General features: G+C 37.1%; 2 protein-coding genes across 2 annotated transcripts in view; one reads left to right on the top strand and one right to left on the bottom strand.

Annotated features, from left to right (window-relative positions):
• Positions 1–23341, top strand: part of LOC146167131 (cilia- and flagella-associated protein 54-like) — a 168597-nt gene that overhangs the window by 86579 nt on the left and 58677 nt on the right. Inside the window, exons 34-36 of the mRNA XM_083390976.1 lie at positions 1000–1158; positions 1768–1900; positions 2413–2545. Coding sequence (XP_083247102.1) covers positions 1000–1158; positions 1768–1900; positions 2413–2545 — 425 coding nt within the window. The remainder of the gene's footprint in view (positions 1–999; positions 1159–1767; positions 1901–2412; positions 2546–23341) is intronic.
• LOC146167390 (uncharacterized) lies at positions 20806–22355 on the bottom strand. Its single transcript, XM_083391185.1, has one exon. The coding sequence runs from the start codon at positions 22353–22355 to the stop codon at positions 21027–21029; it is 1329 nt and encodes a 442-aa protein (XP_083247311.1). The 3' UTR covers positions 20806–21026.

Genomic DNA, 23341 nt, shown 5'->3' on the forward strand with positions numbered 1-23341 from the left:
TTGATTCTACGCCGATGGTGAATCACACTTTAAAATGTTGAACTGTATAGCATTACATTTGTATGCAGGTTCATTCTAACCCCTATAATCCTATATGCTGTACTGAATTGCTTTCGCGACGTGCTCTCAATGTTATAGCCTAATGTCGCGTGACACTATTACATGTACAAATTTCAGGAAAAAAACAGCATTTGCTTTCCTAACCCTTTTATCCGCAAAAAAATGACATGTCTTTAAACGATTTGAACTAGGCAAGTCAGTGTTTTAAGGACTCAATTTAAAAGTAAACTACTCAATTTGGTAAATGTTTTTGTTTTGGAACATAACGGCTGGAAGTTGTAGTTTGGCTTAAAACGAATATCAAAGCCAATAAAGAAGTATGTGTACATAGTTTGACGTTTCGAGAATTCCTAATTCACTTTAACATGGCAAAAAATGCACTGCTGGTTCACCATGTTTAGAATGAATTATGAATTTAGAATTTGATATTCACTCTATGAACTTGTTTTAATTTGGGATACCCAATGTTTACGCAAATTTTCGGTACTCAGCTACACTTCACTAATATTAATTCAATTTTTTTTTACAATATCGTGTTCCTTACGCACTTTATTTCGTATGGTAAACTCTAAAATTTTGCGTATGATTTTATCCAGATATGTGCTTAAGGGTTAACCTCATTTTCCGGAAATGGCATCCTAGACGGGTCACCATAATCTTGACCTGAAAAAAAAACGTGAATGTTATAACCTTTTTGAAGTCAACCACTGCACGTATTTTGTTTCTTAGTCACGTCCTAGTTGCCGTTTGCCAGACTGAGTGACAAGTTTTTTTGTTGAAAATGAATAATGAGATATTCGAAACGTTTAAAATGCCACTTACTTCTGCATGGGCTCTGATATTTCTACTACGTTTTAGTACAACCATTATGCTTCACACCTATAACATGAAACATAAGAAAAAGGTGACTATATCGTATACACTTTGTTTATTTTCCAGCCTCGAATCCAACAGTTCGAACGTCGAGTTCTCGACCAAGCGCTTGGAACCCCACTCATCCACCCCTCAGGACGTCACCACCATCGACTTCCGGTCGTCTGACGTCATCGAGACTTCGGCCACGTCACAGCTCTCAACCGTCATGCAGTCCTACAACAGGTTACTTTTAGTTGCTGTTTGTTTGCGTTTTAAGGATTTTTTTTAGTTCGACGAAAGCAATAGATAATCAACTTTTACAAGGTAAGTCAATGAGACTATTAAGTTATACATGCTTTTTTCTATAAAAAAAACTGTTTGCTTAACCTTGCGTAGGATTTATTCGTAAAACTTGCATTTTTTTTACTTGTTGGCTTACACCCGCGTTTCTCAACCTTGGCCTTCGTCCCTCTAGGACCACGGAGCAGTCTTCAGGTGGCCACAAGTGTATCTCATTTCAAATATTAGCCAGTTAAACTAAAATTTATGTCGGTTTCGATATGACTTTATACACTTCTATTGTGACTTTATGTGAAGCTTTTCCCAATTCGTGAGCGGGGAGGGGGGGGGGGGCACAAAGTGTTGAGAGCTCATTGAAGGGAGTCATGGCCAATTGAAGACCCCCTGTCTTACACCTTAAACAAGTTGTAAGAGGTGTGCTAAGTCCAGCTCCTTTAGCAGATCCTTAGCTTTCAAATCGCCGCAATAAGGATGTAGCAATTTACGCATCCATGCCGATTGTGTAACGTTAAAGCAGTATGAACTCGAATTTACATTTCCTAAAACCTTCAGGACAATCGAGCTGCTGCTCTCTCACGGACAACGCGACCTAGTGGCGCAAGCGTCAAATGAACTCGCTGACCTCTACTATCACCAAGGTAACAAGAGGGCGGCACACAAGTGGTGGACCTTGGCACTTGATCAGGTAAATGTTTTTAAAGGTATCCCATTCTAAGTGGCCGCTTAAATAGCGCTGGTTTGTTATTTTTCACACCTTTGTCATTTTCCTGCAACTAAGATGACGACTGGTTATTATTTGGTCGTGTTTTACTTAAGTAATTTTAAATATAGGATTTCAGCTATCTTTATGACAACTAATTATTTTAATGTTTAGTTTTATATTTGCGTAACGTGCGCTATAGGTTATCAACCCGCCTCTTTCTGGTTGACCTTAAAAAAAGTGAATCCTCACGGTCATTTATCCACTGATTTTTAGACGGCATATTTCACCTGCCACTTTAGACTAATCTGTTCTGTTATTCTCAGACACATGTAACCTATTTCGATAACCTCAATTTACATTATTGTAAATGATGCCTTTCAAACACATTTAGCCATTTAGCTGAAAATTAATTATACTTAAATAGCATTTACAGATTTAAAAAACTACAGACGCTCGCCCTTAAAAAAAATACGAAAATTATACCATTTTTTCAGGTACTGAGATGCAAGAGCTCGATCCACAACTGGAGGCAGAAGCTGAAAGATGTAGAAGACATTCCCGCCCACTTACTCAAGATGTGCGGCATCTGGGGATGTCTTCTTGCAACATCGCTCTCCTGCAAAATAGGTAAAACCTATAAGTGTAGCGTTGATGGGTATTGTTGAGTCGTTGGCAACAAATATCTGAAATATTTGTCAAGTTATTCGCCGAAGTTTTGTTATATTTGGATTTAATCCACTCTAATCTTACACAAAAAGTTGTAAGAATTGAGCAAATATCAGAATGTTAAATGTTCCCAAATATGTCGCGGCCCCTTGAGGATTAGAAATGGCACCTCAGGGTGCCGCGGCAGCAAAATTGAGAACCACGGTATTAAAAAATAAACAAAATTGAGAACCACGGTATTAAAAAATAAACAAAGTTGAGAAGCGCTGTATTAAAGAATTAACCGACTCTTCTCCCAACAGGAGAACTGACGGCGGTCAACATCAACTTGAAGTCCTCCTGTGCCCTTCTCTCTTCCCATCTGGTCCGATCCACCTTCCGATCCTCCCTCCCGCATCCGACCGCCGACCACGACTACGCAACCTACGAGATCATTCCGAGTCCTGCGGAGGCGTCGTTACAATCCTCACCCACTAAGACCAAGTAAGACTACACCTGGCATAATCAGGGCCCGCAACATACAATTATAACGTTTGAAAGCTCTGTAAGGGTTTAAACCAGGGGTGTTCAAATGATTTCTGCCATGATCCACCACAGTCAAACCTGACAACATGATGATCCACCAAATGCGAATAGTAAACATATTGGTCACGCTTTAATTTTTATGGTGCTTTATTTGTGTAAATGTACCTTACAACATATTGATAACTTTTAAAAGTCAAAAATGAAGTGTGCTACAGCACCAAGAATGTTTCAGTGAGAAAAATGATGAGTTGGTTTAGACCAGGGGTCGGCAACCTTTTTCTAGTCGCGGGCCAACACCAAACTCAGAAAGGTTTTGTGGGCTGCACAAAATGTTAACTGAGAATTGTGTTATTAAATTGTTAGAACAACTTTTAATCAGGCGGACCTCGGATTTCTTTTTTCACTTGAAAGCGTGTTTAAATACATTTAAGGAGACAGTAAAGTGTTGGTGCAAAGCGCGAAAAAAAGGCGTTTGTTTGGTTTGAAATTCGAGCCCAAACGTCGTCATCCATACTACTAATGAAAAGTGTAATAAAAGTACTTTCGAAGAAACGCGATAATAGTTAATCTTGTTTAGTCGTTGTTAACCTTGTCAGGGGCGAGCGAAGCGAGCGCGATTTTTTTTTAGGTATACCAGCATTTCTTTTGAATTTCTTGCAAGTTTTTATTACATTGCCGAAAATAAAAATGTTAAAAAATATATGACTATTTTTGAATACGTTTTCCGTTGAAGCGCTGATCTAGTTCAAATGACAGCATTAATACGTAAACAAGTTGGACGTAGAAAAATCCTTCGCGCGAAGCGCGAAAATTTCTCGCACTTACGTATAGTTAAAATAGTCAAAAAGTAAGTATTTTATTTTTTCAAGACTACATTAGAAGATCCGCGCAAAACGTTGAAAAGATCCGGAACCGGATCGCGATCCGCCATTTGAACATGACCGGTTTAAACTTTAATTATTAAGACTTGGCGCATAAGCTAGTCCTAAGCTTTTAATGGTCAAATTTATGGACTGAAATACACAATATTAAAACTTAAAAGCCTAAGAAAGTTCTGAGCCTTCAATTTAGGCATTTAATATATAATATTAGAGCTTCAAAGCCTACGCTAGTTCTAAACTTACAACAGTTATACTCGGGGCATTAAAAATGTAATAGTTGGACTTTATTCGACAGATTTTAATTGGCATTTACAAAGGCCTAAGGTATCGCATTGATCTCCATTTCTGATGACCAGTGCAATTGCATTGGCTAATCTCAACTGCAGTTTTATTTAGGGTTAACGTCATATTCTAATAAATTAAAAACAAATCAAATGTTAAGTCAGGCTCATATGATAACAAATCCGCCTTATTTGTAGATCACCGGTGCTCAAGTCCCGCGTTCAATCAGGATCCCTTATCAACGGCATCGACATCTTTTCTGACCGCTTCCGATGTGACCTGGGTGGTCTCCTTGCTTCCCTGCATTGGTTGTGCGACTCCCTCGTCAGCCTACAGTTCAGTCTCTCGGCCCTTCCCTGTCTAACTTTCTACCAGTACCTCGCCACATTCGTCAGCAGGTCAGCACAAAACCATTACATTCTGTGAAATCACGGAACACGATATCTAAGCAACCATACTGAGTATTAGCGATATCTGATATTTGACATTTTATTTCGATACTGATACCCGATATTTTGGATAAAATGTATCGCGATCTGATCCGATAACGAATGACGTCATTACTATTCCCGAATACCCAATAAAGATGAAAGTAAAAGTTCAACGTACAATATACAATAAAAAATATGTGAAACCACCAATACCAGCTTCGTTATTCGATGATTTGATGCAAAATCTTAACATATTTTCGAATAATTATATTATCCAAGTCGTTCCAATTTTCGAAAAAAATTTAAATGGCAGCACATAAATATTTAAACGGTAGTTTTCGGCAAAAATGGTCTAGCTTCCTTTGCTTTTAGGCTAAACTAGAACCTAATAAAATTTATAGCATAGAAAAGTTGAAAAAAACAAAAAAAAAACATCTTTCTTATAACGGCCTTGTCACCCCTTAATTGATTTACATTTATCTAACCTAATTCAAACGAATCCGCTACAAACAAATATAAATTGTTTTCTTTGTAATCAAAATGTGATTTAAATTTACCATATTTGCCTTCAGTTGTAACAAATAAACCCCCATCAATTCTCCACCTTTCGTCTTCAGGGATGTTCAAAAGTCTGTCCAATGCCGATGTCTCAAGCTCTCCGCTCTTACCGACCTCCGGATGTTCAAGGAAGCCACCACGGAGGCGCTTAACCTCCTCTACGGAGTTCGTCTTCCGCATCAGAGCGACGTGGCGTTCATGTGTCCGGAGTTGGCCGTACCAACCGTCAACTTTAACACCATGAAGTCGATGGAGGATCAGGAGAACTTGAAGGTTTGTCCTAAATGAGCTTAAAAGTTTGTTGCACAGTAAAATAAAAGGAACGATATAAATAGGTTAGTGCTTTGGTTATCTGCAAAGAAATGAAGGTTATAAAGTTCATGGTATCTTTAATGTTTGTGTCTCGTGATATGGTGTCGGCAAAATCGTTTGAGCAGTCTAATAAACATTTTTTCATTCAAGGTATAAGTATAGTACTAAATTTAATTCAGGGTTTGTGAATGCCAAGAAAGCGCTTCGAAAAAAAAGAGAAGTCAACCTAAGTTTTTGTTAGCCTCAAAGTATATATGTCAGTGCATCGTGAAAAATATGGTGGAAGTCGCCCTACAAAATCTAAAGAATAAATATCTATTACACTTCCATGTCTATGGCTTTGATTTGGGATTTTACGCGACTTACTTTGTCTAACACATTTGCTGTTTTACAATAAACCTACATTTTTAAGAACACTTGAAATTACTATTTTCGCAATAGAAACATCAAGTCATTATTTCCAGTATAATGTAGAGAGGAGTATCAAAAGAATTCATTAATTTTAAAAATATATCGGCAGCATAACTTCGACTACAACTATGTTAATCTTAAATTGAATATCAGGCGATGGAGGTTCTGGCCAGCAAGCGCATTTCCACAACGCTATCGTCGCTCTACGGACCTCACCTGACCTGCGAGGTTACTCTAGGTCAAGCGAGGTTATTGACCCGCGTGGCCGGCTGTATATCGAGGATCCCTCAGAGGCCATCGCAGCAGGATCTGGAGTTCGTGTCACCCGACTTTAAGCAGCAGACGTCGCGCCAAAAGTGAGAATTGCTTTGTTTTGGTTTGTAGTTCAATGTACCTTTTGGCCAGTTTACATCGCAGCTTCTAAAAAAACGTTTCTTTATATTTTTGTTTTAAATTTTGACAAACTGTTTCGTGTCGCTTTTTCTATAACAGGGCGTGAAACAAAAATTAAAAATTCTGAGCAAAACATGTTTTTTAAGATTTCAATTTTTTGCTGAAAAAAAATGTTGTTGTCAAAATTTCAAAAGTGACTTGGTAATTAAAAGAAATTGGAGAGTAGTAGATGAAATGGCCTTAGGTGATATTTTAGACAAATGGTTCCCTTTGCCATGTTTTTTCCCTGTCATTTTCAAACTAAAGAAATTAAAATAAAGTCAACAAAAAAGCGCAGACTGTGTTTGTGAATAAAGTATTAATAAATAAAATAGCTTCGTAAATAAAGCAGCCCTACGCTTTTTGTTTTAACTGTTAACTCACCTGCGGTTCGTTTTATCCTTACCTATCAGAGTGTAAACTTTTTTTTTGTTTTGACTTTTTAAAACACAACTATTTCCTGATTAGAGGTCACCTCTTATAAACATAAACAGTTACTTATCCACTTCTTAGCTGATCAATTAAGCAAAAAATCTTAAACGAATTGTTAAGATAAAAACAAAATGGATAATTTTTTTAACAGAATTTAACAGGAATGCTTAACCAGTAGGTTCGTAAAACAACTATTGGCTAAATGTAACTTTTTAGTTACAACCGTCGTCTCGTACAACTTAGTGCACTTTGCCACAAAACCGTTCACCTGAACAACAAGTTGTGAGCTTGCATTTGCGACTAAAATGCTCAGGAATTTCACAAGTTGACTTGATAGTACAACTAATAAAACAGTAGTCGCGTATTCCGAATGTCGTGAGTTCGAGTTACAGTACTAAACCCACCGATATTACTTATTATCAGAGGGCGCCAGCCACCAACCGGCAAGCATGGAAAAGGCGCTGCTCACCAGGCGGACGACGCACGATCCAACATCAGCGCCTTTTCTGTGGCATCTGCATCACGATACATTAACAAACTCTTCACCAAGCGGGATCGACCGGTCGGTCTGCAGCTGCTTAAAGGCAAGTAAAGGAAGCCACATATATACGTTAAGATGCTTGAGTCTTGATAAAGAAGAAAGTCGATACTATTTTATTTTAAATGAACACCGGATCCTATGTTAACCGTTTTATCACCTTTTACGATTAACCTGGCTGTTTTTAGTGGAACATATATCGATACTACAAAGGGTTTTGTAATGTGTTAACCTGAATTAGTCGGTATATCAAGAACTTGGGTGATTGTTCGTCTTATCTCGTCTGTTTTCTAAACTCTACAGGCTTTAGATTGATATTTAAGCTGCTTTCGCTTAAGTTGGCTCACTGGTTTAGTAAACTTACTATCATTCTCAATAACCTCGGGTTGTTTGAGTGTCAAAATACTTGATTGACATTTATTTCTTTAGGATCAAGTGGTTTTGGTTGCTTTTCATTTTAATTGGGTGAACACTCCCTACTACGACAAAAGCACTGTAGCACGTAAACTAAATTTCAACAAGTAAACTGCGTCTAGAATATTGTTAGTTTCAAATCGATTTTTTAAAGTTGGTAAAACTCTAGAGAGCTTGACACATTTAATTTTTCATAGAAAAATACTACTTTAATACTCTCCTCGTGTTACTACACCAAGGCACTGAAAAGTACTAATTTCTTTTTGATTCTTTGTTGTAGGTATGCTACTATCAGTGGCTGAACACTTGACAGGCGTTATGACCAAAGCTTTCGAATCGTCCGAGAACAACTTGCTTCCTTCGGAGCTGTATCTTCTCACAACTGGCTACTGTCTGCTCTCAGAGGTCTACGAACAGCGACAGGTAAAGTTAGGTCTACAAAATATCAGAGTTTTTTCAATCTTGCATAGAATTTGAAAAATGACTCTAAAAACGATAAAGTTTTTCCGAATCCTGTAGCGTCCCTGTTTAAACCATGTCTTTGAGTCGGTTAAACAACTCGAGTGTGACTTTCGTTTCGGGGGCCATATGAACTCAGCCCCCAACAGACGTGGTTTGAAAATATTCCACCATACGTCATTCCACATTTGTGATTTTTAGTTTGCGGCCTTATCGGTTTCCCAATTTAGTACTGCGCATGCGCGCGTCAGGCACGGGACTCGGTATTTTTGCGTCTTACCAGAGTTCCGAGTCCGACTCCAGCGTAAATAACCCAACTCCGTTGAGTCCCGAGTCCGATTCATGTTTAAATTTTAAACGGAATACTTGAGTCCTTGTCACATTTTCTTGTCTGCTCGGTTCGATTTCTTCCGCTTTCTCCCTTAAAAATCATAATGACAAGTTGTTGAGGTTTAGTTAAAAACTTGTATCGCAGAAAAAACACTCCAGTTTTTCGACGAAGGTGCTATTATATTTATCACAGCTCTTGGCTTATCTTCCTGAGTGACATTATGAAAGCTCACCTTACAAGTGAGTCCTAAACATATTATGTTTTCCCCTTTCCCTGTTTTTTTAATTTTTTTTAAAATAAATATGGCGAAAAAAATATATAGAAAAGCTCTCAGGCAGCTAACGACCATTTACTTTTGTTTTTCGCCATATTCCTTTTTTTCAAGCCAATTAGTTTCCGAAGGTTCCACAGAAGATAACATAATGAAAAAAAAACATTATCAGGGCATTTAGGCAGAAATATACATACGTTCGATTCTGTTTTACCAAACCTTTTCCCTATTTTTTTTTTTTTTTTTTTTTTTTTTTTTTTATTATTATATAGCGACACAATAAAGCGAGTGCGAAAGAAAAAAAAAGAGGCGAGATAAAACACATGTCGGAAAGCGACGAATTAGCAGGAAGGCATTAAAATACAGTTGGGGATTCGGAGTAACATGAAGTGATCGTTAAAATAGCCCTTGCCACTTGCAAAGAAAGTCGTTCATTTTATAATTCCGAATGGCGATAAGATGTTCCGATTTCTGAACAGATTTAACCATATTTAGGAACATATTGAAATTCGGCACGGATTCGGCCTACTTACAGCGGTAAATTACGAAACGCGCACACAACAACAAACAATTCAAAAGGGTTTCAGATTGATCTGCCACAATACCAAACAACATATGAACAGGGTTAGGGCGTAAATCAATCAGAAGTTTCGCCGAGATCCAGGCAGTTACTTCTTCCCAGAAAGTTACTACTTTGGTACAAAAATAAAACACGTGCGCTACAGTTTCTAATGCATCGCAGCAGAAAACACATTTATCTGAGTCTTTAATTCCAAATGAGCACAGGGCGTCATTGGTGACGATGGCCCTAAGGTTTAATTTTATCTGAAAACTTCTAAGTTTGTTTTCCACGGTACAGTCGTAGATAATTTGGTAAAGTTTGTCCCAAGGGATTCGGTTTGGTAAAACTTGCAAGATCTGTTCCCACTTGATTTGCTGTTTGACTGGGGGGGACAAGCCAGCATCTTTAATATGTGAATAAATTTCTTTAACTGTATCAAGTTTTAAGAGAAATTTGGTACAAGTCTGCAACTTGTTGTCAATCATGGATATGTTACTAGGTTCATTCAAGTCCCATTGTCCAGGGATAGCCGAAATTAGTTTTAGATGTTCTAAATAATCATTATTGTTGGTGGAAAAGCTGTAATATTGGGAGAGGTTATCATAAGACATGTAATGATCTGTATTGTCGATAAGATGCGCGTAATCCAATATGCCAGCATTAATCATAGTCTTTATAAAAAAGGTTTGTTTACGGTATTGAACCTGGTCGTTAATCCACAACGGTCTACCGTTCCTTAGATTTGCAAACATTATGCTAATCAACTGTTTGCAGTCCGCAATTGTTTTTCTGATAGTTTGCAAAGGAATCAGTTTTCGGGCTTTTTGAGAGAGGGCAGACTGGCTTCCGCGAAGCCAACATTCTATTTCATTGTTGCTTATACTACTTCTTTCGAGTTTTTTCCAAGGCGCCTTACAACTGTCATCGAATAGTTTTGTTACCCATTTCATACTCAGCGCGAGGATGTAGGCATCCACATCGATCATGTTAGCGCCACCTTGAGCAACGCTAGCGTACAATTTTGTTCGTTTTATCCTCTCCCATTTAGAGCCCCAAATAAATTGAAAAAGTTTTGTTTTAAGTTTGCGCAGGAAGTTTTTTGGAAGGTTGATCGGGATGACGCTGACTTTATAAATTAGTGATGGGATAACCAGGCTTTTGAGAATACATATTCGCCCTAAAAGGGTGAGCCCTCGTGACGACCATACATTAAGTATTGTACCTATATTGCTTAAGAAGTTACCGAAATTTAGTTTAAAAAGATCATCTCGTGACATGATTGGAACTTCTATGCCTAAATACCTAAATGATTCTGCAGGCCAAGCTAACCCTTTATCTAAAAAGGGTCGCTCCGTCCTAATCTGTCGCCCGGGCCCGACGTAAAACGCAAGTGATTTATTCATGTTAATTTTACAACCTGACATTAGGCCGTATTCGTCGAGAACATTAAAAACTCTGTCGAAATCTACCTGATCACCCTTAAGGAAAACCAAGGTGTCATCTTCAAGTAAAGATACTTTAAACTCATTATTAAAAAGCTTAATACCAACAAATTCATCAGCGCGTAGTGCTGAGGCCAGGCATTTACTTTTGTTTTTCGCCATATTCCTTTTTTTTCAAGCCAATTAGTTTCCGAATGTTCCACCGAAGATAACATAATAAAAAAAAACATTATCAGGGCATTTAGGCAGAAATATACATACGTTCGATTTCGTTTTACCAAACCTTTTCCCTAGTTATCATCGGTGAGCGCTGCCGTCGCACTCAACGCCCTCAAGCGGCTCCAGAGTTGCCCATTGTTCGATGACAAACCCGACATCTCGAGCAGAAAGCTGAGGTCGGCTCTGCGCAAGAAGAAGCAGAATGCTGACCGTGTATCACGCGAAGCCTCTTTTGCGCAACCAACAGCCACTGAACCTAACCAGGTATATATACTCGCGTTTAACACTAGCGAAATGCATTCTATAGTGTTAAGTAGAATGGAAACTCTCATGAAGTGTCTACTGCACAACCCACCGCCACTGAACCCAACCAGCAGGTATATACTTCTGTTAGTTTGAACGATAGGACCGCTATTCATAAATCGTATAGTTATCATCGTGAATGAAGCCTCTGGCGCACAGCCAACAGCCACTGAACCCAACCAGGTATATACTTGCGTTAGGTCAGTGGGAAAGAGATGCTAGTACTAAGTAGTATGTGCACACTCGTAGATCAAGTGTCTACTGCACAATCAACAGCCACTGAACCCAACCAGGTACATACTTGCGTTAAACACTGGCAAGGGCATTTTATAGTCTGGCAACACTAGTAGACTCAACAACAGCCACTGAACCAAGCCAGGTATAAGCTTGCGTTATGTCGAGAGATCGTTTAAAAATTTGAAATTTGGGGATGCTACTCAGCGACCTTAGGTCCTCAGTAGAATCTCTTTTTAATACTTAATATTCTGGTTATGATACTTTAATACCAAAGTTTCTAAATTGGCTTCCTGGCCAAATATGCTCTTGTTTTCTCTTGGAAGCGCGAATTTTTGTTGCTTAGCTATTCTCTTGTAGTCTAATATACAGTATGCCCCGTCAAGTTTCACCGTACTATTTAACCATGCAGCACAGGTTAACAACGATGTGCTGTTTCAGGTGCTGGAGCAACTATACCGAGCAAGGTTGAACGCCCGTCTCTGGCTGGATTGTCGACTTCGAATGTGCCAAGCGCTTGCAACTCAAGTCAAGGGACTTGGCAAGGTAATTTGAAATGTTGTACTTTGGCTCAAACTTGTAAAGCTCCAACCACCCCCCTTGAAAGTCAGATTGTCGAAGCACCTACATAATATAAACACAAAAACCAACAAACTGCCCGAAGAACTTTGTTCCCTGAAATTTTTTCTTTGCATTTAATCAAGTGATTGTCAAAGATATCCTCACAACAAAAATGTTATTTTTTTGGTACGCTGTAATCCGCTCCAAAACTGCTTTTTTCAAAGTATGTACATTTCCTTACATTTTTCTTTTTGGTTAAACCTAATACTGGAAATATATGCTTGTTGTTTGGTGAATATCTAATTACATAAAGGATTTAGTAGCATTTCGAGTGTTGTAAATAAACTTCACTCATTTTCAACATTGTACGTTTGCCTCATAAAACTTTGTATGTTTAATGATGAAATCGCATCGTTTAACATTATTCACAAAACGCAGGTGGGCAGCGGCACACCGGACAGCACCGGAGCGCTTGACCACTCCCAGGCGCAGCTCTACTGCGCAGAGGGACTGGCCGAGGCAGAAGCATGTGATGATGTGGAAATGCAAGCCCTCTTCCTTATCCAGGTGAGTATCTAAAGTTGCCATTTCAGAGATTGCGAGTTCAAATTGTACTGTAGGCTGGTATTTCATTGGTGGTGTATTTAAAGAGGTCTGTATGAACGCCTTTTTAACACCATAGCGAAGGCACGGTTAAAACGGTATGTTCCAAAAATCACCCAGTTACAAAACGTTTCTTAAGCCTTACAAGGGAATATAACCGCTTCATTTAGCTTGTACCTTACGACTGATACGATAAACTTTAAGAAAATCAAATGGCTTTAAAATCATTATACTTGCTCCTCGACCCTAGGGTTCTTCTTTGGACGGGATCTCGATCGAGGAGAGCCTCCACATGTTGGAGGACGCCTCCTCCTCCCTGGATGATCAAGCCGAGCTCTCCAACCGCGCGGTCCTCGGACTCGTCCAGTGCACGACAAGATTCGCCGATCTCTCGCTCATCTCAGGGTCAGCGAGCGCATCTGAGGTGCGTTTTTTAGTTTTTCATCAGTTTTTTATGTGATCCTATGATTTTCGTTTTTTTAATGACGTCATCTAACATTTTTTTATGTTTTGTGTTTATCATTTATTCGAATTGTTTCGTGTTTTCGCACGACCGCACATCTCGTCTTTTACGTGTTATAATATTTTACATGACGTCATCGTACGCTTTTAGGGTTCATAATGACGCCATCCAATGTTCGATTTGTTGTAACTCACATTACGCTAAAGATTAAACTTGGACTTGAAGCGCATCAATAGTGTTGTTTTTTCAGCAGAGGTGCTTTTTTCGTTTTTAAAGATTTTAATAAAGTAAACAAATTAATTTAGCTTTTTATTGACGTCATTCAACAATTTTGACGAATTTTTTGTTTTTTCGCGCTTCAGCACATATCGGTTGATTTTTTTCATGACGTAATAATAGATATTGCACATAATGACGTCATAAAATGATCAAATGGTTGTACCTCGTAATATGGCAAATGACCAGACTTGGACTTTGTCGAATATTTTTCTGTTAAATAGTCCTTGCTTCGTTTAGTTTCTCACCGCCCCAAAAACGGCACCTTAATTTGACAAAAAGATAGAATTGTTTTTCAAATGTCTTGAATAAAAATCTTTAAACTTTTGGAAATGTCATTATAAAAATAATTATTTGTTATTGACAAACTAAATCACGAGACTTAATAGCATTCTTATAAAAGTATCTTTAAAATGCCACCTGTTTTACTTGCGTTGCCATAACTGAAGACCTGCGCAACTATAGACTCTTCCTCTTTTTCAGAGCGTCCTCTCATTAAAGAGCGCCCAATAAAATAAAATAATACTGGATTAAATACATTGACCAAATTTAAAGAAGACCTTCCTTCAAATGTCCTCTTCCTCTTCTTCCTCAGAGCGTCCTCTCATACAAGAGCGCCCATTCCGTGCTCCTACTCAAGGCAATGCAGGAAGGAGAGAAGATCGAGCATCGCGACGCAGGAGGAGAGCTCTCCACCGTGTCCTCTCCTCCGAAGAACCTCTTCTCCTCCTACCCGAGTCTCCTCTCTAAGATCAAGTTGAGGATAGCGCACGCCATGCTCCAGGTGAGAAATGAACTACTGTGGTTTAGTTGATTTGGTTGTTTGAGTCTTGTTTACATTTTTTGGCATTGATCCTTACATTTTAAGTTGCCTGAAACAAAAATTGAACCTAAAAATCTTAACACCTGGCCTTTATAGACGAAATTCCGATTTTAAAAGATATAAAGTGCCAAATTTAATTTATTTTTATCAAACTTTTTTTTTGGACTTCTATATTATTGTTTCCTTTGTTACAGAGCTCTAATGTCTGAATTTTTTTCTCTTATGATTATTAGTTTAATTTAATATTTTGCTTTTATATTATTTGGTTAAATAAAAGCCCTACCTGTTTTATTAAAAAATTATGTGGATGAAACATTAGAAATGTTTTAGGTTTTGTGATCAATTTTAAAAAAAGTTGGTTTGTCTATAGTTCTGTAGAAATTGTACCTTTTGACAAACTTGCTAAATTCCGAAATTCCAATTGAATAAAAAAAAATAGTCGAAAACATACAAATTAAAAAGTATGAGTTCGCTTACATGCATATTCTTATGTAAAAATCTACTTTTGCATTGCTCTAAACTTGACGTAGGTAAGTAAGACTTGTCTGTTTTTCGAACAATCTTTCCAGATTAATGTATAAAATTGAAAATCGCAGCTCTATACCACTGGTTAAAGGGTTGAGGTCACTTAAAGCTTATTTTAAGTAATTAAATGCTTAAAAGCCTGAGAATACCTTTCCGTAACGTAAGGTTTTTTCGATTAACGGTAAACAACTTATTTCCCCTCTATAAATAAAAAAAACTGCAATCCATTAAAAAAATATTTTTGATTCCCCCGAAACCAAAGATAAACGATAAACAAACATTCTCCACCCGGGAGTAAATATTTCATTAACAAAACAATATTAATTTTTTTTTTAAACGTCCTTCAAAAAATGCTACCCCAACCCTTGGGCAAAAACCACAAAAATATACAACCTTCTTCATCATCTTTTTTTCTAAATTAAAAATTAACTTTTTTTATTAATTTTCCACAAAAGCACCCGAATGTTGGGTTGTTTAGGCCTGAAAAACAAACAAGGAACTCGTAGTATCATTTTTATGGTTTACTAGCGGTTTGATTTAAATAACTAGCATATTGGCGACCACTTAATAAAGGGAGATATATTGCTAGATATTACTGTCGTTAGGTAGGCGTAGAAAGCTTCAAATAACTTAACGTTACACTATTTTACTGCGAAAAAATAGGACCCGCTCATAATTTAAAACCTATAAACCAAAATTACATAATAAACATAAATTTTAAAGATGAAAGCCGAATATGTCAAGTTTTAAAGGTTAACTTTATGAGTGCTAGATTATAGATCCTCAAAATTTTGAGGCACAATTAACAAAATCCGTTTTCAAATAAGAACAATGAACATGGTAAAAACAATTAGAAAAAACATTTTCGCGCTTTGCGCAAAAACACTTAACTTAAGCTGCTTGTTTGCGGTCTGTTTCGCGTGACAACAGCAAGTTTCTTAAAGTTTAAAAACCTTATGACGTTTCCGGCCTTTTTACGCCCCTTAAACCATCATGTTGTTTAGCAGTGATTATGTAAAAAATATGGCAACCCTAGTAAATAGTATTCCCAACAGATTTTGTTTTGTTTACTTGTAACTATAAAATCATTATTTCATCTTCGTTGTATAAATAGATGACTGCTTTTACCAATATAGACGAAAAAAATTACATTTCATTCTTAAAACTGTGAGATTTTTGTCTAGAATTCATTAGACTGTTTCTTACCGTATTCCGTATTTGTTTATTAAGATAAAAATTTAGAATGCGCGCACAATTTCAAGATGACGTTATACATTTCGATGAACTGGTTATACTGCGAAATATAAATGCTGATGGTAACATACTAAACAGTTTCCATAAATCCATATGACATCCGATGGCCAGGGAGACTTTTAGGTTTTTTTTTGTATTTGTTTGGCATACTGGCTTCTGGCATTTTAAAGCAAAATACAACGTAATCTGTTTCGCTGCAATCAAAGTGCCCCTTTGTCATTTATTAGCGCGAAACAGCCTCCACAACATTTTCCTTTCAACCTATTATGGCTATCGAAATTATAGTCCGAACAGCTGTACCAAATATTAAAGTTGTACCACACTTATAATGGATCTTGACCAATATTCGACTTTTAACATAACTTATGCCAGCCTTTTTAAATTATAATCCTGGTAATGGAGATTGGAATGTTTCTTTGAAGTGTGTGTTTTGGCTAAAAGTGAAAATATTTTGCTCTGTGCATTAATAAAACATTTAGTGCATGTTCCACTTAATAGATTGCGGCAAACTCGTTTAGTTCTTTTAAAACAGGAAACGAATTTTCCAAAACCACAAAAAAAACTGATTTCGTTTTATTATTGCCCATTATATTCTACCATTGCAAGCGAAAAGTTTTACAGTTTTTGTTTTACAGTTAAAATTGTAATTCTTCCTAATCCTTGCGAATAAATATATTTTTATGGTAGTGAAGCAATAAATAAACGTTGATGGGTAATCGCAAGCGCGTAAAAGGTTCCGTTTCCGAATAAGCGTAGCCTAATTTCTTTCGTTTAGTATGTTTCACTACTCATTACGTATTTTCGTTCCCCTGTCTGCATTGGAGGTCACTAGAACCACATCACTGCAGTTTGTACGCGACAATAAACATAAATCATTTTGCGTTACGCGGTGTCTGTTTAGGGCTGCCAGGCATCAGTTTCAAGATAATAGAGCCAACCAAAGATTATTTTATTCCGCAACAGAGCAGTAGAAACTACTTCTCCACACTGCAGCTGCGATCTACACGTCATACGTTTGTGCGCCCAACTGTGACATAATGGATGAACGACGCTGATAAATTGTATTTTTCTTTCAAAAATTAATTTTCCTAAAATCGCAAGACTGTAATTGACTTATTAGGCTGATATTACATTTGAAAAAATGATTTTACATTTAAAAATCATTTTTCACTCATTGCCCTAATTAAACATTCTAACCAGAATGGGCAAGTTTGTTACAAAGGGCCGCATGAGATCAAATGTTAAATTTTGTAAATCTTACAGAATTGGGCAACGATTCCCTTAAAACGAGCTAAATCATTCTAGGGCTAAGGTTATACAATGTTAGCTTTTAGTGTAGAATTCATAACATACCGGAGTACGTGTTTTTTAGAGTGACTTTATACGTTTCAAAGAATTGATTATTTATGGTTTGCCTAATGCATTAATGATAAAAATAAAAATACGCAAATCTAAAGGCTTATAAAAACATAATGAACGGTTTTCATATTGCATAGAACAGCCGATAAGGTGTTTAGGTTTCGGCTGTATTTATTAACATACTTGTGTCTGGCGTTCCAAAGCAGAATGTACTCCTTTTGGCGGAATCTGGTTCGCTGCTTTAACAGTGCCCCTTTGTCGCGTATTAACGCGAGACAGTCGGTATAACCGGTGTCGTTTAAACCTGATCCTTTTTAGGAAATATTGTCACCGCTAGGTAGGAGTACAGAGCTAAAACCAATTTTACGATGACGTCATATTTTGTTTCCAATTTCTACTCCCAGCTGAAGGCCCCTAGGTAAATAGACTTCTAAACCCTTAAAGGCTCATCTACATATACGCCTTCTTCTTGTATGGACATTTGAAGTCTCTCTAAATTATAGTTTTCCTGTAAAATCTGGACAAAAAACGGTCTGAAACAAACCAAAAAAAAACATAAAAGAACTAAACGGGGGTGCGGTTGTTGTATATTTTGTCAGGGGTGATATTTTTAGGGCTTAGTGTTTATTTTCAATTTTTTTTTAATTTTTTGTATTGTGTACTTTGTATTATATATTTTGTTTTTTATTTTCCTTAACTTGTTTCTGCAAGCAAAAACAGATATGGGCCGAAAACTTCCCCACTTAAAATATGCCTTTGATGCGAAAGGGGTTCAAATATGGCGTAGAATTTGGGGAATGATCGAAACATATATTTGATAAATAGAATTTACGTAGATATGCGTATGGCCATTTTATTACATTTTGACCAGCTTACGTGTTTGAAAATCAAATATTATCATTCTCTTAAAGACTAAAAATGGTTTAACGCCTATGGGCATTTAAACTAGCGGCGGTAAATACACCCTATTGACACTTAATTATTAGGCGAAGCTTATCGCGAAGTAATTGGTCGCCCGAAAAACGCCGCATTGAAAGCAAGCATTATAAATGAGTCGCCGATATTCTGCTTTGAACATCTCTTCTCGCAATGCTTCCTTCCGTTAATTATACGGTGGGTGAAATTTTATTCACGGCCTTACCTCGTTGTGTATTACCGCGACAATACGATGAAATACGATTTGGAGAATATTGGACAAAATCATATTTGGAGAATATTTGCTATTTGCACCTGTTCTGTTTGTTACTCCAATCCAACATATCAACACACAATTATAAGTTGTGTATAATAATATAATAACTTATGGCTTTGAAGCGAAAGGGGTTCAAATATGGCGTAGATTTTGGGAATTGATCGAAACATATATTTGATCAATAAAAAATTACGTAGATAATGCTTAGGCCATGTTATTACATTTTGGTCAGCTAGCATGTTTAAAAAGCCAATATTTTTAGAAAAAAAAAAATAAATTTTCGGCCCATATAATTCGAGCAAAAACAAGATATGTTCCGATAATAAATTTTCGGCTAATATAATTAGGGCTATACACATGTGCCCTCGTAGCAAGCAAAGACCTTTAGAAAAAGTATTCGACCGAATGGAGTAGACCTGACAAACATAAATAACTCTAAACTAATCACCACTTCTGATTGGTCCAGACCGTTCCGGCTGACTCGGTCGGTGACGACCATCGGGTGGCGGCTGAGCTACTCGGTCAGGCGCGATCTCTCTGCATACCCAACATCACTGGCGAGTCGCAGCTACTCACAGAAATACTCGTACAACTTGGAAAGGTGAGTTCGTTTTTTGCTCAGTGTTGGTATGAAGTTTTTTAGGTTTGACTTACTTTTTAAATTTTACAAGATCGTAACTGTTTTTCCGAAAGTTATTGGAAACTATCAGTGCAGACTTTACAAAAAAAACTTTGCAGTCGTATGTTTGAGGGAGATGTTTATACTATATTTAAACGAAATTTTACGTTTATAATGAAAATACAAGTAGACGTTAGAGTTCCAAGGCACATGCTTAAACATTGTATCATTCACGTGCGTAATTGTCACTTCGACGAACTTTTTACATCATACTTTGCCCGCTATATAATAAATCATTTATTCCAAATATATGAGAGAAACAAAATAAGTTATTTCACTAGTTTAACACATCCCTAACACTCCAGTAAGGCAAATTTTGTTTTTTCTACTCTTATCAGTTTGACAAAACAATTCATTTTACAGCTTTCTTTAAAAAAGACCACACTTTATTTTATGCATATATTGGATCACCTTTTCAAACCGGGTACAAGACATTTCTGTTTCTCAGCGGTTCCCGGTTAAACATGATTGCCAACCCTTTCTCTATATCAATCACAAAATTAAGCCTTGGTTATAAACGAATCTAGCGTTTTTGCATAATTGGAATGCAGCATATCGCTTTGCTAGCAGACTTTAATATGGTTATGGTTGATTTTGTCATGTTCAAGGGTTTTGTTTTTCAATTTTGACTAGTTAAAAAGCGATTCTACACTTCCGTAAGCGTAATTGTTTTCAAAGCTGAAAATTAGTTAAAAGCACTGTGGACATGTAAGTAAAAAAGAGTAGCATAGGGTTATTTAAACTTCTCACGTTACATATTATTTTACTACAGTGGTTTGGCTTTACATTTTTCGTCTCTTGTTGGCACCTTGCAGGAAAGATAAATAGGTTAATTGTATCTCAGCGGATTACTGTAATGTCAAAACTTTACGACACACATAAACTGTACACAATTGGTAACGAAATAAAAAACAATTCTTTAAGGCCTACAGATTTAAACGAAACGTGCTTACATCAAATTTGTAAAAATAAACGAACGAACAACACGTTCTCGTTTTTGCAAAAATAAAACGTCTGTAATAAATCTGGAAGTAACATTGTTGGTAACGTTTGTTTTGAAGGGCATTTTCCAGTGTAAGCCTTATTCTTATTATTTTATAATGTTTTATCCGGTGCCGCACACTAGTTCGGGACACAATTTCCAAAGTAGCTGCTAAAATTTAACTTTACTTTCTCAATGAGATGTCTATTGAAATATAAGTCAGTTTATCGTAAGAACAGATAAATATCAAATACCTAGCATTAGGCTACAGATTGTATCTAATACGGTTGCATGCTGTGCTTAAAATTGGGTCCGATTCGCTTAATCTTCATTCGACGAATCCCAAACGTTATACTTCGCATTATAAAACAGCTAAAATCACGCACAAAGAAACCACGCAGCGCCATGAATGCGGGAGTGTAAACAAAGTTATATCTCTAGGGAAATGAAAGTCGACGGGCGGCCGATCTGAAATGGCGTTTCCCGCGACCAAACGCACCATTTAATAGTTCGGCACAAAAGGGCTGCGACCAATTACATTCGTGACATCCGGTTTGGAATTGTTACAGAATTCTTGCTTTTTTAAATATTGGCAGGGTTGATTTTATTCATGGCATTTATTTCGCGAAGCATTTTTTGCATTTGGAAAGTTTTTTTCAGTGTTTTTTTCAACGGTTTATAAAAGATTCTAGTCGGGTAAAATATTTTCAACCAATTTGAGACTTAAAATTTTTGCCAAGTAGGAATTTTTTCGCGTTTTTTTATTATTACTAACAATCATTTTTTCTCCAGTGTGGGTTCTTTCATGACTTCTGAGCTTTCCGGTATGGGCAACACATTTTCCACAATATTTGCAGTTGTAGGGCCTTTCTCCAGTGTGTATTCTTTCATGAACTTTGAGACCTTTTAACCAGGTAAAACGTTTTTCACAATACTTGCATTTGTACAGTTTTTCTCCAAGGTGGGTTCTTTCGTGATTTGTACACTGTCCTGCCTGAATAAAGCATTTTTCACAATATTTGCATTTGTAGGGTTTTTCTGCGAGGTGAATTTTTTCGTGATTTGTAAGATGTCCTGTCTGGATAAAGCATTTTCCACAAATCCTGCATTTGTAGGGTCTTTCTCCAGTGTGGATTCTTTCATGATTTCTAACAGCAGTTAAGCCGGTAAAACACTTTCCACAATACTGGCATTTGTAGGGTTTTTCTCCAAGGTGAATTCTCTTGTGAATTGTAAGTTGTCCTGTCCGGATAAAGCATTTTCCACAATCTTTGCATTTGTAGGGTTTTTCTCCTGTGTGAGTTCTTTCGTGATTTCTTACATCACTTAAGCTGAAAAAACAGGTTGCACAATACTGGCATTTGTATGGTTTTTCACCAGTGTGTATTATTCCGTGTGCTTTAATTCCGGTAGTTGTTGCAAAACGTTTTCCACAAATCAAACATAGGTAGGGTTTTTCTCCGAGGTGAGTTTTTTCGTGGTTTCTAAGATGTCCTGTCTGGATAAAGCATTTTCCACAAATCCTGCATTTGTAGGGTCTTTCTCCAGTGTGGGTTCTTTCATGATTTCTAACAGTAGTTAAGTCGATAAAAGACTTTTCACAATATTTGCAGCTGAACGGCCTTTCTCCAGTGTGAATCCTGGCGTGAGTTTTAAGAGCGTAAGTTGCAGCAAAACGTTTTCCACAAATCTTGCATGGGTGCTTTTTGAAATGGGTTTTGGACAAATGTCCATTGAGCTGGCGGCGATTGTTGAAACACTTTTCACAAACGTGGCATCGAAACTCTTCGCTGTTTTCCTGATCGAAATTGATTTCATTTCTTATAAGGTCGTTTTCATTCGTACTCTGAATTTCGGTTTTATCTGACTCCCACTTTCTGTCACAATCGTATTCTGTGCTTTCGGTTTTAAGTGGTGACCAATCCGTTACCGTGGCGACAGAATCACCAGTAATAGCTCTATCATTATGTTGTTCAAATTCTGTTTTTATCAAATTCACTTGATATTTCGACATCATTTTGTATTCTAAAAATATACAAATTTACAGTTAATTTTTCAAACCTTAATTCTATCATGCTATTGGATTAATAATTCTATCCGATTAGATTTGCTCAGTGAACACATGGTTTTAGAATGTTCTATATATTTTTAATACCAACCCGTAAATTGTATCCACACTTATAATAATACTTTTAAGAAAAGTAATGTATAAGTGTATGCCATAGAAGTTGACCAAATTACAGCTGATACAATAACTATCACCTAGTTCTATGTTAAGATATTTGAAAAACAAACTATGCGGCCAGCTTATAGTCGCGACACTGCAAACCTTTCAATTTTCGTAAATTTTATAGACTAATTTAAACATGACCAGAAACTAACGTCACTAATCTTGACTTCTTCGGCTTAACTGTTAAGACTGTTGAGTTTTGCTGTTGAAGTGTTTACTGCGCGATGCCACTCCAACCCTAATTAAAAGTCGGTCGCACTTCCTGCCTTTCATAGTAGGGAATGCGCGTTTATGAATATCGACATACTCTATAGATTCCAATCGTTCGTACTACATACATACACCAACTTTTAACCTACACCATAGCTTAGGGTTGCATCGCATGACAACGGTTTATACTTCAGCTGTCCTGTGACCTGTGCAGTGTGCAGTGTACGTTTTCGCTGTACTTCGAGCATGGTTTCTCACCAACGACAAATGCCTTTTTCTAATCGTACCGCTACGTCATGCGTGACGGCAATGCGGAAATACAAGCGCGTTTCAGAACCATGTTTGTTGTGCATTCTTTATTTGCAGCTAAATGATTTCATTTCTATAAAGAAGCCTGAAAAAACTGGAAAAGAGTTCCCAAAGTGAGAACAATCTGTAAATATGCCCGTTTGCGCATTTCTAACCGAACCAGAACTTTCATACTGTCGGGCCAAATATTTGTATTCATATTAGACAACGGGCCGTTTGCATTTCTCGTCGACTACATGTTTGTGACTAACCAC

The sequence above is a fragment of the Ascidiella aspersa genome, chromosome 1 (genome assembly GCF_963924565.1).
Source record: "Ascidiella aspersa chromosome 1, kaAscAspe10.2, whole genome shotgun sequence".
Classification (NCBI taxonomy): domain Eukaryota; kingdom Metazoa; phylum Chordata; class Ascidiacea; order Phlebobranchia; family Ascidiidae; genus Ascidiella; species Ascidiella aspersa.